This window comes from Ranitomeya imitator, chromosome 5 (assembly GCF_032444005.1).
Source record: "Ranitomeya imitator isolate aRanImi1 chromosome 5, aRanImi1.pri, whole genome shotgun sequence".
Classification (NCBI taxonomy): Eukaryota; Metazoa; Chordata; class Amphibia; order Anura; family Dendrobatidae; genus Ranitomeya; species Ranitomeya imitator.
In genome coordinates, this window is record NC_091286.1 from 96,173,201 (window position 1) to 96,186,370 (window position 13,170).

The following is a 13,170-nucleotide window of genomic DNA, read 5'->3' on the forward strand; positions in this document are numbered from 1 at the left end:
ATTTTCCTGAAGCCGAGTATGCAAACCCACCCGATCTGACCAGCCTGATTTGACCACGCCCACCCGACCTGACCAGCCTGATTGACAGGCGAAAACGGCGACTTTGGTAATGTATTTCGCAGCATAGGTGGGGAATCAGGGTACACTACATACACTATTGTAACGCACAGCGCAGGCCCTATTTAACAGTATTTTTATCTCAATCTGAAAAAACGGGGTGACAGGTTCCCTTTAAATATGAGTGTCTGAGCAAAGGGTCTGAATACTTATGACCATGTGATATTTCAGTTTTTCTTTTTTATTAAATTTGCAAAAATTTCTACATTTCTGTTTATTTTCCGGTCAAGATGGGGTGCAGAGTGACCATTAATGTGAAAAAATGAACTTTTTTGAATTTACCAAATGGCTGCAATGAAACAAAGAGGGAAACATTTCCGTACCCACTGTATAGATCACTTTTCCCAGCCTTGGAGAAACATGATGTGTAGACCTGTGCACCTTTTTGATAAAGTTACATACCTAACATTTTACTCAAGCTGCCTGTGCTGCACATTTGTAATAATGTACTGTACTATTGTTACAGGGCAATGGCATATCATTATTATCATTAGCCCCCGCAGCAGCTATGAAGCCTGTGAGTTGGGGGGCCCAGTTCCAGTGCCGCACCGCCCCTCCCCACCCAGCATCACACTTTCAACTGCATCTGCATCCTAAAAGCAGATACAATTGAAAGCAATGAAGGAACAGGGAGACGTCGGCTCACACTTCTGTCATTGTCTCTGTGTGTCTCAGCGCTGAAGTCTCAGTGAAACGGGCATGATGGCGTCACTGCATCTTCAGACCACACGCTGCAGAGATCATAGTAGAGTGGGAACGAGGAGATTTATTTTTAATCCATGACTAAATTGTGGGGCCATTATACTATTTGCAGGGCTATGTGGGGGCTATTATACTCTTTGGATGGCTATGTGGGTGGCCATCATACTGTGTGGTAGGCTGTGTCGCAGCAATTATACTGGTTGGAAGGCTGTATGGGAGCCAAATAATGCTGTTTGGAAGGCTGTGTGGGGGCCATTATAGCATTTGAAGGGTAATTTGGGGGCCAATATACTGTTTAGAGGGCTATGTGGGGTCAATATACTGCTTGGAGGGCTAATGGGGGCCATTATACTGTGTATGTGCCATTATAAAATGTATAGGGTAATGTGGACTCCATAATACTGTGTGGATCGGTGTTTGGGTCATTATATTGTGTGATGGGCCATCATGTTGTATTGAAAGCTGTGTGGGGGCCATCATGCTGCATGGAGGCTTTATACTGTATGGAGGGCTATCATATTGTATGAAGGGCTTGGCCCTATCCTGGATCTCATCATACCTAACAGACTGGACATTCAGCGTCTCCCACTCACACACCACCTCCTCACCTCGCCCTCTATCTGTCGGAGTCCCACAAGGTTCAGTCCTAGGGCCCCTGCTCTTCTCCATTTACACCTTTGGCCTGGGACAGCTCATAGAATCTCATGGCTTTCAGTATCACCTCTATGCTGATGACACACAGATCTACATCTCTGGACCAGATATCACCTCCCTACTAACCAGAATCCCTCAATGTCTGTCCACTATTTCATCCTTCTTCTCCGCTAGATTTCTGAAACTTAACATGGACAAAACAGAATTCATCATCTTTCCCCCATCTCACGTGACCCCCCCCTAACGAATCTATCAATTACAGTAAATGGCTGCCCACTCTCCTCAGTCCCACAAGCTCGCTGCCTCGGGGTAATCCTTGATGCTGATCTCTCCTTCAAACCACATATCCAAGCCCTTTCCACTTCCTGCCGACTTCAACTCAAAAATATTTCACGAATCCGTTCATTCCTCAACCAAGAATCTGCAAAAACCCTAGTCCATGCCCTTATCATCTCTCGCCTTGACTACTGCAACCTCCTGCTCTGTGGCCTCCCCTCAAACACTCTTGCACCCCTCCAATCTATTCTAAACTCTGCTGCCCGACTAATCCACCTGTCTCCCCGTTAGTCCCCAGCTTCTCCCCTCTGTCAATCCCTTCACTGGCTCCCCGTTGCCCAGAGACTCCAGTACAAAACCCTAAACAAGACGTACAAAGCCATCCACAACCTGTCTCCTCCATACATCTGTGACCTCGTCTCCCGGTACTTACCTACACGCAACTTCCGATCCTCACAAGATCTCCTTCTCTACTCCCCTCTTATCTCCACTTCCCACAATCGTATACAAGATTTCTCTCGCGTATCACTCCTACTCTGGAACCCTCTACCCCAACATATCAGACTTTCGCCTACCATCGAAACCTTCAAAAAGAACCTGAAGACCCACCTCTTCCGACAAGCCTACAACCTGCAGTAACCACCGATCGACCAAACCACTGCATGAACAGCTCTACCCTCGCCTACTGTATCCTCACCCATCCCTTGTAGATTGTGAGCCCTCGCGGGCAGGGTCCTCTCTCCTCCTGTACCAGTTATGACTTGTATTGTTTAAGATTATTGTACTTGTTTTTATTATGTCTACCTCTCCTTACATGTAAAGCTCCATGGAATAAATGGCGCTATAACAATAAATAATAATAATAATAATAATAATAATAATAATAAAGGGCTGTGAGGGGGTCATCAAATTGTGTGGAGGGATGTGGGAGGGCTCATACTGTGTGGAAGGACTGTGTCAGGGCCATCCTACTGTGCATGGGGGTCCGTGGGTGCCAGCATACTGTTTTGAGGTCACTGTGATGGCATCACATTGTGTTGAGGTCACTGTGGGAGTATCATACTTTGTAAGGGGGGTACTACAGGGTCATCATACTGTGCTTGCGGAGGAATTCAATGTGGCGCTATCATACTGTGGTTTTGGGGCAGTTTTGTTGGCATCATACTTTATAGGGGGGCCAAGAAAAGAGTATCTTAGTGTGTGGGAACACTAAGTGGCTTCAAAAGTTGCTAAATTACTTTGTCAGGGCCGCAAAGTTGCGTGATATGCTCTTCTGTCACCTAACTGAAAATTAGGATTTCTGCTCTGGGGCCCCATGATTTCTATTGTTACAGGGGGCGGTATTTTTAAAGGGTGATAAAATGGTGGTTAGACTGTAATAAGCAGAGAAGACAACTTAAGTCCTAGAATTCAATTCACTAACCTCATTTATCAACATACGACTAGCCATGGAGAGACGAGTTTTGGGGGGAAAGTGACTGGTTATCATGATCCTCAATCCAGCCTCGGAGAATGATAGTTGATGTGGATATGCTGAAAGTATCTCATCCACCATTATCACTGACGTTTTACGGTGAAAATTTCCTAAGGATAAAAATAAAGATGTGATGATATTTGGAAATATGTAATGGATGCCAGTCAAAAGAACACCATTAAGCATTCCACTTGCACTTATTTATAATGTGTGATGAATAGGAGAAAGTTCTTTAAGTGAATCTGATAGCAGGTCTTTGCTACCCCATTTGAGAACTGAGAACTGAATAATGTTGCTGATTCCAGCAATGTGTCACTTACTAGGCTGTATGCTGTAATTTCTGTAAAATCCATGTTCTATCTGCTGCAGATCTAGCAGATTTCCAAATGCTGCACTCAATCCCTCACACTTTATTGATTGACTGCTTTCAGTGTACACTGTTCATAGGCAGAAAGATGTCAATGAGTGGTGGGGGTGGAGTTACACAAAGCTCATGAATATGGAGGACTAAATGGTATTCGGCCAATGCCCACCACAGATCGTGTTTTTGTGACTCCTTAGTGTTACACAGGTGATACTGTAATTCCATCATGCAAAACTGAAAACATGATCTGTTGGTGGGCCTTGAGGAATGGAGTTGAGGAACACTGCTGTAATGATAATCTCCTGCTGATAAAACTGATTTTATCAAGTCTACAGGAAGAAGTCCAGTAAGATACACATTGCTGTAATCAGAATTTCTACACTAAATTGCTAAAAAAGGCAAAAACACAACTGACCAGCACCTTGTAACAGAATAAAGCTAGTGTGAACTAATGCGAGCTATCATGACTGCATATTATCAAACCCCAGACTCTGGTAACACACTGTAAGCGCTAATAAATATGCAAACATTGAATATATGACATTTGAACTGCATTACTGTTATATGGAATATACTCATAAAATGAAGATGCTTAGTGCACAAATTGGCTAATTTATGTGAGACCAGGCAACTTTTTCTGGTAAGACCCTAAACCATAAACCTAAGCCTAGTATTTAGCAAACATGGCTCTCCCAGACTAAAATTTAAAGGGCTGCTAGGATGCAGCACTAAATAAATAAAAAACAGCCTTAAGGCTCATCCAGATGTAGTTTTTTTCATGTGCAAGCTCTATCCAAGCTTTTCATGGATAGAACTCTTACCTAATATGGTCTATGGGGCTCTCCATATGTCCAGCTTTTATCTTGGGCCAAGTGGTCAGCATAAAATCACGACACGTCCACGACATGTCCGATACTGATCCAAGTGTTGGATCGAAATTAGCAATGCAAGTCCGAACAACACTCGGATGCCATCTGATTGTGCTCTGCTTTTCAGGAACTGCTAGATAGGAGAAGGTAGAGACCCTTTTTTTCATCTCAAGAAAAGTTAATGAAACTTGTACCAAACCTGGATTAAACTTGGATGACGCTCAGATGACAATGTGATTAAATTGAACAAAACGACTGATGAAACTATGAACGTTTTTATTGTATGTGAAAAAAATTGATATCTGAATGAGCCCTTAGGCTGATTGGAGAAATGATCAGTCAAATACGGAGGTAGTCAACACAATCAATAGTATAATGCAAAACACTGACCAGCACCACCTAACAGTATAAAGCATGTGTCAACAGGTGCATGCTGTTTTGACTGTCCTAGGACTAACGCTGTTTTTAATTAGTGTTGGATTCCACCTCCAAATCACATACTTGTGGTGGCATGAAGGCCCGCTCTAGTGCCGGCCCCGGTAACCCTCACAGCTCACGGTGCTCGCACTGTGAGGATTCACAAGTCTGCAGTCATGTACAGCGACAGCAGGGTCGTACCCTAAACCTGGACAACCCTTTTAAATACTTGCATTCCCCACTGAATATTAATTCTGGATTATTAAACTCTGAATTGTTCCATTCCTCCATTATTGCTCCTAGACATTTGTGAATAAATTAACAACTAGGTGTTACCATTTTGCAAGCCAAAGAGGTGTGTCCTAGATATTGTGACACCAGTATCAAACTGTGTAGGGTCACACCCCACCAGTCATAAATTTCCAGTAGGTGTAACAGAGGAATGGTGCAAGGTAGAGCTTCTCCACAATTGTTTTCTCAAGGGTTATACAAGTAAATCATAAAAATGAACATACTGTAGAATACAGCATGATATTCATAACTGATTACTATACTCGTGACATCTACTGTCAATACAGGATTTTATAGTCCCTTTACATTAATTTGATAACCCAGGGGTTTGTATGACAATAAGTTGGGATGTCCTAAATAATTAAAATAAAGCGAATAGTGTTCTGACTTGTCTTAAGGTACCGTCACATTTAGCGACGCTGCAGCGATCTAGACAACGATCCCGATCGCTGCAGCGTCGCTGTGTGGTCGCTGGAGAGCTGTCACACAGACAGCTCTCCAGCGACCAACGATGCCGAAGTCCCCGGGTAACCAGGGTAAACATCGGGTTACTAAGCGCAGGGCCACGCTTAGTAACCCGATGTTTACCCTGGTTACCAGCGTAAACGTAAAAAAAAAACAAACACTACATACTTACATTCCGGTGTCTGTCCCCCGGCGCTGTGCTTCTCTGCACTGTGTAAGCGCCGGCCGGAAAGCAGAGCACAGCGGTGACGTCACCGCTGTGCTTTCCGGCTGGCGCTCACAGTCAGTGCAGAGAAGCACAGCGCCGGGGGACAGACACCGGAATGTAAGTATGTAGTGTTTGTTTGTTTTTACATTTACACTGGTAACCAGGGTAAACATCGGGTTACTAAGCGCGGCCCTGTGCTTAGTAACCCGATGTTTACCCTGGTTACCAGTGAAGACATCACTGAATCGGCGTCACACACGCCGATTCAGCGATGTCTGCGGGAGTCCAGCGACGAAATAAAGTTCTGGACTTTCTGCGCCGACCAATGATGTCACAGCAGGATTCTGATCGCTGCTGCGTGTCAAACTCAACGATATCGCTAGCCAGGACGCTGCAATGTCACAGATCGCTAGCGATATCGTTCAGTGTGACGGTACCTTTAGTTTACACTACATCAAAGTAAGAACAAGCTAAAATAGTGCTAACCAGTACTGGATCTCCATTTTATGATAATCACCATGACCAATAAAGTTGGAGAATTAAGATCTGTATGTAAATTGTAGATAAAACTGCAGGTAAATTCACCTTTTTTCAGTAACACCACAGTGGCATCACAGTTGACGTTGTCATCTATTTCGGCATTACTTGCCAGCCCATTTGCCAGGTTTCCTGCTCCTTTTTTCCTCTTTTCAAAGCACTGGTGTATAGATGAGTTGAATCTGGATTAAAAGAGTATCTGGATTACTCACAGTAGTTAGTGGCAATAATACACAGGTCCTAAGTGGTTAAATAGTGACAATTTCTCATATTGAGCTATGCATGTTTTGAAGTTCAGCTGTAAAAAGAAAACTTTGATCTATTTTGTACAAGGCCAAGATGGCCTGATGGCAAGCATTTGTCATCTTTATGCCTCCTATCGACCACTGAGGACTCATTTTAAGCACTGGTTTTATATCACTGGGGATGTGCTACTATAAAGAGCAGTTTGTGCTTATAATCTGGAAATTTAGAAAGTTTGTTTTAATGGTTGTCTACCATAGCAAAGTAATGCTATATACTAACCATATTTGCTATTTTCAGGGATAGGCATCAGATAGCAGAACAGCACTGAAGCTACTCCTGCTTAGGGGGAGTCTGTCCCTGGGTAGACACCTCAAGCTTTCCTTTTAATGGTCAGTCACAACGCTCATGAATAGCCTACCAATTACAGAGAGAGAGAGAGAGAGAACAGTGCTACTATATTGCTACAGCTGCGCTGTCCTCTCTAGCCGCGCTCTGTACTCATGTCCATCTTTAGTGCATGGAGGGAATAGGATATCAAAAGAACAAGGCTGGAGCCAAGAGCATTAAGTAATCACTGGACCCCAGATATAAAAGAGTAATCTCTTTAGTGCCCTCCAACAGGGATCCTAAAATCACCCGACTACTGTCCAAAATCATCAGGAATTCTAAGATTACACCTTGACTGTCAAAAGTGTTGTGTATATTGACATTAACCCTGTCACGGATGCTGACACTTACTGATTTGTTGCCACTAACCACTCTACTGCTCTAGACCAGGGGTCCCCAACTCCAGTCCTCAAGGCCCACCAACAGGTCATGTTTTCAGGATTTCCTTTGCATTGCACAGGTGATGCAATTATTACCTGGGCAAGACTAAGGAAATCCTGAAAAAATGACATGTTGGTGGGCCTTGAGGACTGGAGTTGGGGACCCCTGCTCTAGACCATTAGTGAAACAGGCATAACCCCCTTCATCAAGCTACCAAGTGTTATGTGCCAACAGGTATAACACAATTTGGACAATTGGTGACATTTTCCGAGGATATATATATATACAGTATATATATATATATATATATATGTATATATATATATATATATACAATCTCTGAAATAAGTATTTAACGTGTCACCAATTTTCTAATTAAATATATTTCTAAAGGTGCTATTGAAATTAAATTCCCACCAGATGTCAGTAACAACCCATCCAATCCACATAGACAAAGTAATCAAACGATAGATGTCCATAAATTAAGTTATGTGTAATAATGACACACACAAAAAGTATTGAACTCACTTAATGCTTGGTACAAAATCCATTGTTGGTAATGACCGCTTTAAGATGCCTCCCATATGGAGAAACTAGTCACATGCATTGCTCAGGTGTGATTTTGTGCCGTTCTTCCACACAAACACTTCAAATTCTGAAAGTTCCGTGGGCTCCTTCTATGAACTCTGAGCTTTAGTTCCTTACATACATTTTCTGTTGGATTCAGGTCAGGTGATAGTCTGGACCAATCTAAAAACTTTATTTTCTTTTCTTTGAAACCAAGTAAGGGTTTATTTGGCTGTTTGGGATCATTGTCTTGATAAAATATCCACCCTCCTTTCATCATCATAATTTCTGATAGATTTCAGCTGATGCCATGATTTCTATGGCTTTGCACCTCTCTTGCTTAACGTGCTCAATACTTTTTCCCTGTGTAATTTCTCATTATTAAATATAATGTCATTTAAGGACATCTCCGGTTTGATCTCTTTGGCTGTGTGAATTGGATAGGTTCTTCCTGACATTTGTTGAGAATTTCTTGTCAAGAGAACGTTTAGAAATATATGGTGATGTGTTCAATACCTATTTCACTATATATAAATATATACTATATATATATATATATATATATATATATATATATATATATATATATATACTAGATGGTGGCCCGATTCTAACGCATCGGGTATTCTAGAATATGCATGTCCACGTAGTATATTGCCCAGCCACGTAGTATATTGCCCAACCACGTAGTATATTGCCCAGTCACGTACTATATTGCCCAGCCACGTAGTATATACTATATTGCCCAGCCACGTAGTATATTGCCCAGCCATGTAGTATATTGCCCAGCCACGTAGTATATTGCCCAGTCATGTAGTATATTTCCCAGCCACATAGTATATTGCCCAGTGACATAGTATATTGCCCAGCCACGTAGTATATTGCCCAGTCACGTAGTATATTGCACAGCCCGCATAGTATATTGCAGAGCCCGCGATGTATATTGCACAGCCCGCGTAGTATATTGCACAACCCGCGTAGTATATTGCACAGCCCGCGTAGTATATTGCACAGCCCATGTAGTATATTGCACAGCCCGCGGAGTATATTGCCCAGCGCGTGTAGTATATTGCCCAGCCCGCGTAGTATATTGCCCAGCCTGCGTAGTATATTGCCCAGCCCGCATAGTATATTGCCCAGCCCGCATAGTATATTGCCCAGCCCACGTAGTATATTGCCCAGCCCACGTAGTATATTGCCCAGCCCGCGTAGTATATTGCCCAGCCCGCGTAGTATATTGCCCAGCCCGCATAGTATATTGCCCAACCACGTAGTATATTGCCCAGTCACGTACTATATTGCCCAGTCACGTAGTATATTGTCCAGCCACATAGTATATTGCCCAGCCACGTAGTATATTGCCCAGTCACGTAGTATATTACCCAGCCACGTAGTATATTGCCCAGCCATGTAGTATATTGCCCAGCCACGTAGTATATTGCCCAGTCATGTAGTATATTTCCCAGCCACATAGTATATTGCCCAGTGACGTAGTATATTGCCCAGGCACGTAGTATATTGCCCAGTCACGTAGTATATTGCACAGCCAGCATAGTATATTGCAGAGCCCGCGAAGTATATTGCACAGCCCACGTAGTATATTGCCCAGCCCGCATAGTATATTGCCCAGCCCACGTAGTATATTGCCCAGCCCACGTAGTATATTGCCCAGCCCGCATAGTATATTGCCCAGCCCACGTAGTATATTGCCCAGTGCGTGTAGTATATTGCCCAGCCCGTGTAGTATGTTGCCCAGCCCGCGTAGTATATTGCACAGCCCGCGTAGTATATTGCACAGCCCGCGTAGTATATTGCACAGCCCGCGTAGTATATTGCCCAGCGCGCGTAGTATATTGCACAGCCCGCGTAGAATATTGCCCAGCCCTCGTAGTATATTGCACAGCCCACGTAGTATATAGCAATGTGGGCATCATATCCCTGTTAAAAAAAAGAATTAAAATAAAAAATAGTTATATACTCACCTTCCGTTGGCCCTTGGATCCAGGAAGCGGTTACCGATGCTCCTCGCGCGCTCCAGTCTGAAGAGTGCATTGTGGTCTCGCGAGATGATGACGTAGCGGTCTCGCGAGATCGGAATGCATGGACCGGTCACCGGAGTGTCGCGAGGAGCGGGAAAGGCGCTGGAAGGTGAGTATATGATGATTTTTTATTTTTTTTAATTATTTTTAACATTAGATCTTTTTACTATTGATGCTGCCTATGCAGGAATATATTCATTGGTCGCTGATTGGTCTTGGGCGTTTTTCCACGACCAATCAGCGACTTGGATTTCCATGACAGACAGAGGCCGCGACCAATGAATATCCGTGACAGACAGAAAGACAGACAGACAGGCAGACAGAAAGACGGAAGTGACCCTTAGACAATTATATAGTAGATATATATATATATATATATATATATATATATACACACACTATTTTTTCAGTGCGTGATGCCCACAATTTTTGCTGCCACTTTTGTTTAATGAGCAAGACAACTGAGCACATATTAAAGGGGTTGTCTTTTTAGATGGATAGAACAGCAAAGCAACTTTGTAATTGATCTCTTATTGAAAATCCTTTCTATTATCAAGAGAAGAGGGATTTTTACTTCCATAATTTATAGCTCCTCATATAGATTACCGGCCACGTTTGGAGTCTGAGAGGGCTCGCCTTAAAAAGACACTCTGAAGCTGGTTTAATCATTGAAAGCGACCAACCTCAGGCCCCCAACGTTTTTTCTGTGCACCAGAGGCAAAGCTGCTTTTGCTAGTAGTCCTGGAGAGGGCTCAGTTCAGACCAGCAGAACAACCATGCCTCTGCTTCAAACTGTCACCCTCCAGGAGTGGACTGCCCTTGGCAAAGCATCAAGCCGGGAGGCAGAGGAGCGCTGTGCTCCTGAAGACAGAGGATTAGAACGCTCCTTCGACATTTAACTAACTTACTTCATTATAAGAATGTAAATGGCATACATGGTGACCAGAATGACGGACTCCCACCTATAAAGAGAAATAATGAGACATTGCAGTTTGCTGTTGGAAAAGGCAGAATAATAATTATGTAACAAAGTGTATTACATAACAATACATCTGTTGTGCTTTACTTACCAGGATACTTTTTCATCATATATAAACTGTGAAAAAAAGAGAATTTAATCAGTGCAAGCAATAACGATGTTTTGCATTTTTCTCGGAGATTTCTTTATGCTCCCGCTGTGTAATCTGTAGTAAGTTATTATAGTGACCTGTTCGAGAGCTTGATCTCTTTGAGCTTTTGTATCTGGAGGTTACAGCACCTCTGGTGCCATTCAGTTCCATATATCCAGGTTGTAACTTATTGTTCTTCACATATAGAAATCAATGGAAAAGCCTTCTTACCTAAGTGATAAACTTCCATATGTTTGGAGCTTCTTCAGGTTGATGAAACTACCATCTTACATAAGGCCCTGGGAGAAAAGAGACCCAGCCCTGGTTGGTCTCAACCCCTGCTACTAAGTAGATAGAGTCTGTAGAGAAAAAGAGAATATCCTCCAGCGGTAGCCAAAAAGATAAAAAATATAGTTTATTAATCATATAAAAAATTACAGTTTTCAATGTGATTAATAAACTCTATTTTTTTTATCTTTTTGGCTACCGCTGGAGGATATTCTCTTTTTTTCTGCTATTTATCGCCACGTCTGAGATTAGGACGGCTCCGTGTGCTGCCTAACAGATGAAGACTGCTAATCAAAGTTTGGTGAGCTGACTATTCCTGTACCCCGTATTTCCCTCTGTTTTCTAAGTAGAGTCTGTAGAGGACCTTTGTCTCCAGATACTGCCTTGTAGCCCACGGAAAGGTGGTAAAGGAAGAAACAAACACCAGATCTCTAGCAGAAACCATTATGGGGGCCCATTTTGATATTTCTTTTTATATATGCCATCTAACATTGACTTTGTGTATGGATATGACTTTTAGATAACTGAAATATGTTTTTCAGGTTACATTGATTTGCGTGCCGATCTTTGCACTGGTTGCTCATCCGCAACAGAATACAACATAAACTTATCAAGCTCATCCACAAAACTCTCCAGAGTTTTGCACCTTCTTACATCTCTTTCCTTACCCATGTTCTCCATTCTGCTCGTCCTCCATAATACAAACCTCCCACTCCTGCCCTGTCAAGACTTTTCTCGTGCTGCACCAGTTCTCTGGAATGCACTACCCCAGACAATCCCATTAATTCCCAGTGTTCCCTAAAAATACATCTCTTTAGATTGTCCTATCACGTCATCTCACTAATCAAACTGCTCTCTGTTTCTGTTCTTACATTTTCCATAGAATCTCGTCCTTTCTTTCATCTGTTTCCACATCCTTCATACACTCAGTCGGACTTTAGGAAGGACAATCACTATGATGGCAGGCGGCATAAAACACGTCAGCTAAAAGTTCTGATGATAAAGGGCAGAATAATAACATTTCCCTACATGGCACTGAAAATGGTGCCTAGTATAGGGACTGCTGCTTTCACTATCCCCGAATATAATAACAGAAGGGGTTACATGGGAAGTTTTATGAATCATTTAGAGTTGGACACCAACATTGTATTTTCCATCCATGCTGGTGTACTAAAAAAAGAAAAGGTTTTCCTTCTTCCTTTTCTTTCATTTGTGCTAGATTTCACTTTTAGTTTGCCAGCTTCGAAAAAATCCCCTTATTTATGTTATGATGTTCTAATCTAGGGAGGATGTGAATATTTTTGCTGAATATATGAAAATATCCCTATGACCACTAGGTGGCACGTTTCCACTATTTATTGATGCACTGCTCACCCCATGTTCGCGCTCATTCCTGGTTGGTTATTATAGTATGAGAAGTGCAAATGTACTTTCCCTACTATGTCAAGAAAGAGCAAAATGATGTTATTAATGTATTGCCATAAATCAGGATCACTCTTTAAAGACCTTTTTGGGGGCAGGACGCCCCATACGTATTTTTAAATGAATTAATTTCTATCATAACTGTTGGAAAATGTATAACAGATGAGCCTGTCACATGGGACAACTTTCATGAACTCTAGATGCATCAGCTTGTAAAGAGATCCCAAATGTAAATACCTATTAGCTCTAGACACAAATAATTTATGGCCGAAATGCGCCAGTATAGGTTATCTAAACTGTTCATTTAAAGGAAGATTTATAAGAAACTGAAGTCAGACGAAATGTGTTTGAAATGAC

At 42.3% G+C, this 13,170-nt stretch overlaps 1 protein-coding gene across 2 annotated transcripts in view; it reads right to left on the reverse strand.

Annotated features, from left to right (window-relative positions):
- SLC24A3 (solute carrier family 24 member 3) overlaps positions 1 to 13,170 on the reverse strand; it is a 515,596-nt gene that overhangs the window by 77,580 nt on the left and 424,846 nt on the right. For both annotated transcript variants that reach the window (XM_069768940.1, XM_069768939.1), the window contains 4 exons: positions 11,065 to 11,090; positions 10,903 to 10,956; positions 6,423 to 6,556; positions 3,173 to 3,333 (listed from right to left, as the gene is read on the reverse strand). In XM_069768940.1, coding sequence (XP_069625041.1) covers positions 3,173 to 3,333; positions 6,423 to 6,556; positions 10,903 to 10,956; positions 11,065 to 11,090 — 375 coding nt within the window. The remainder of the gene's footprint in view (positions 1 to 3,172; positions 3,334 to 6,422; positions 6,557 to 10,902; positions 10,957 to 11,064; positions 11,091 to 13,170) is intronic.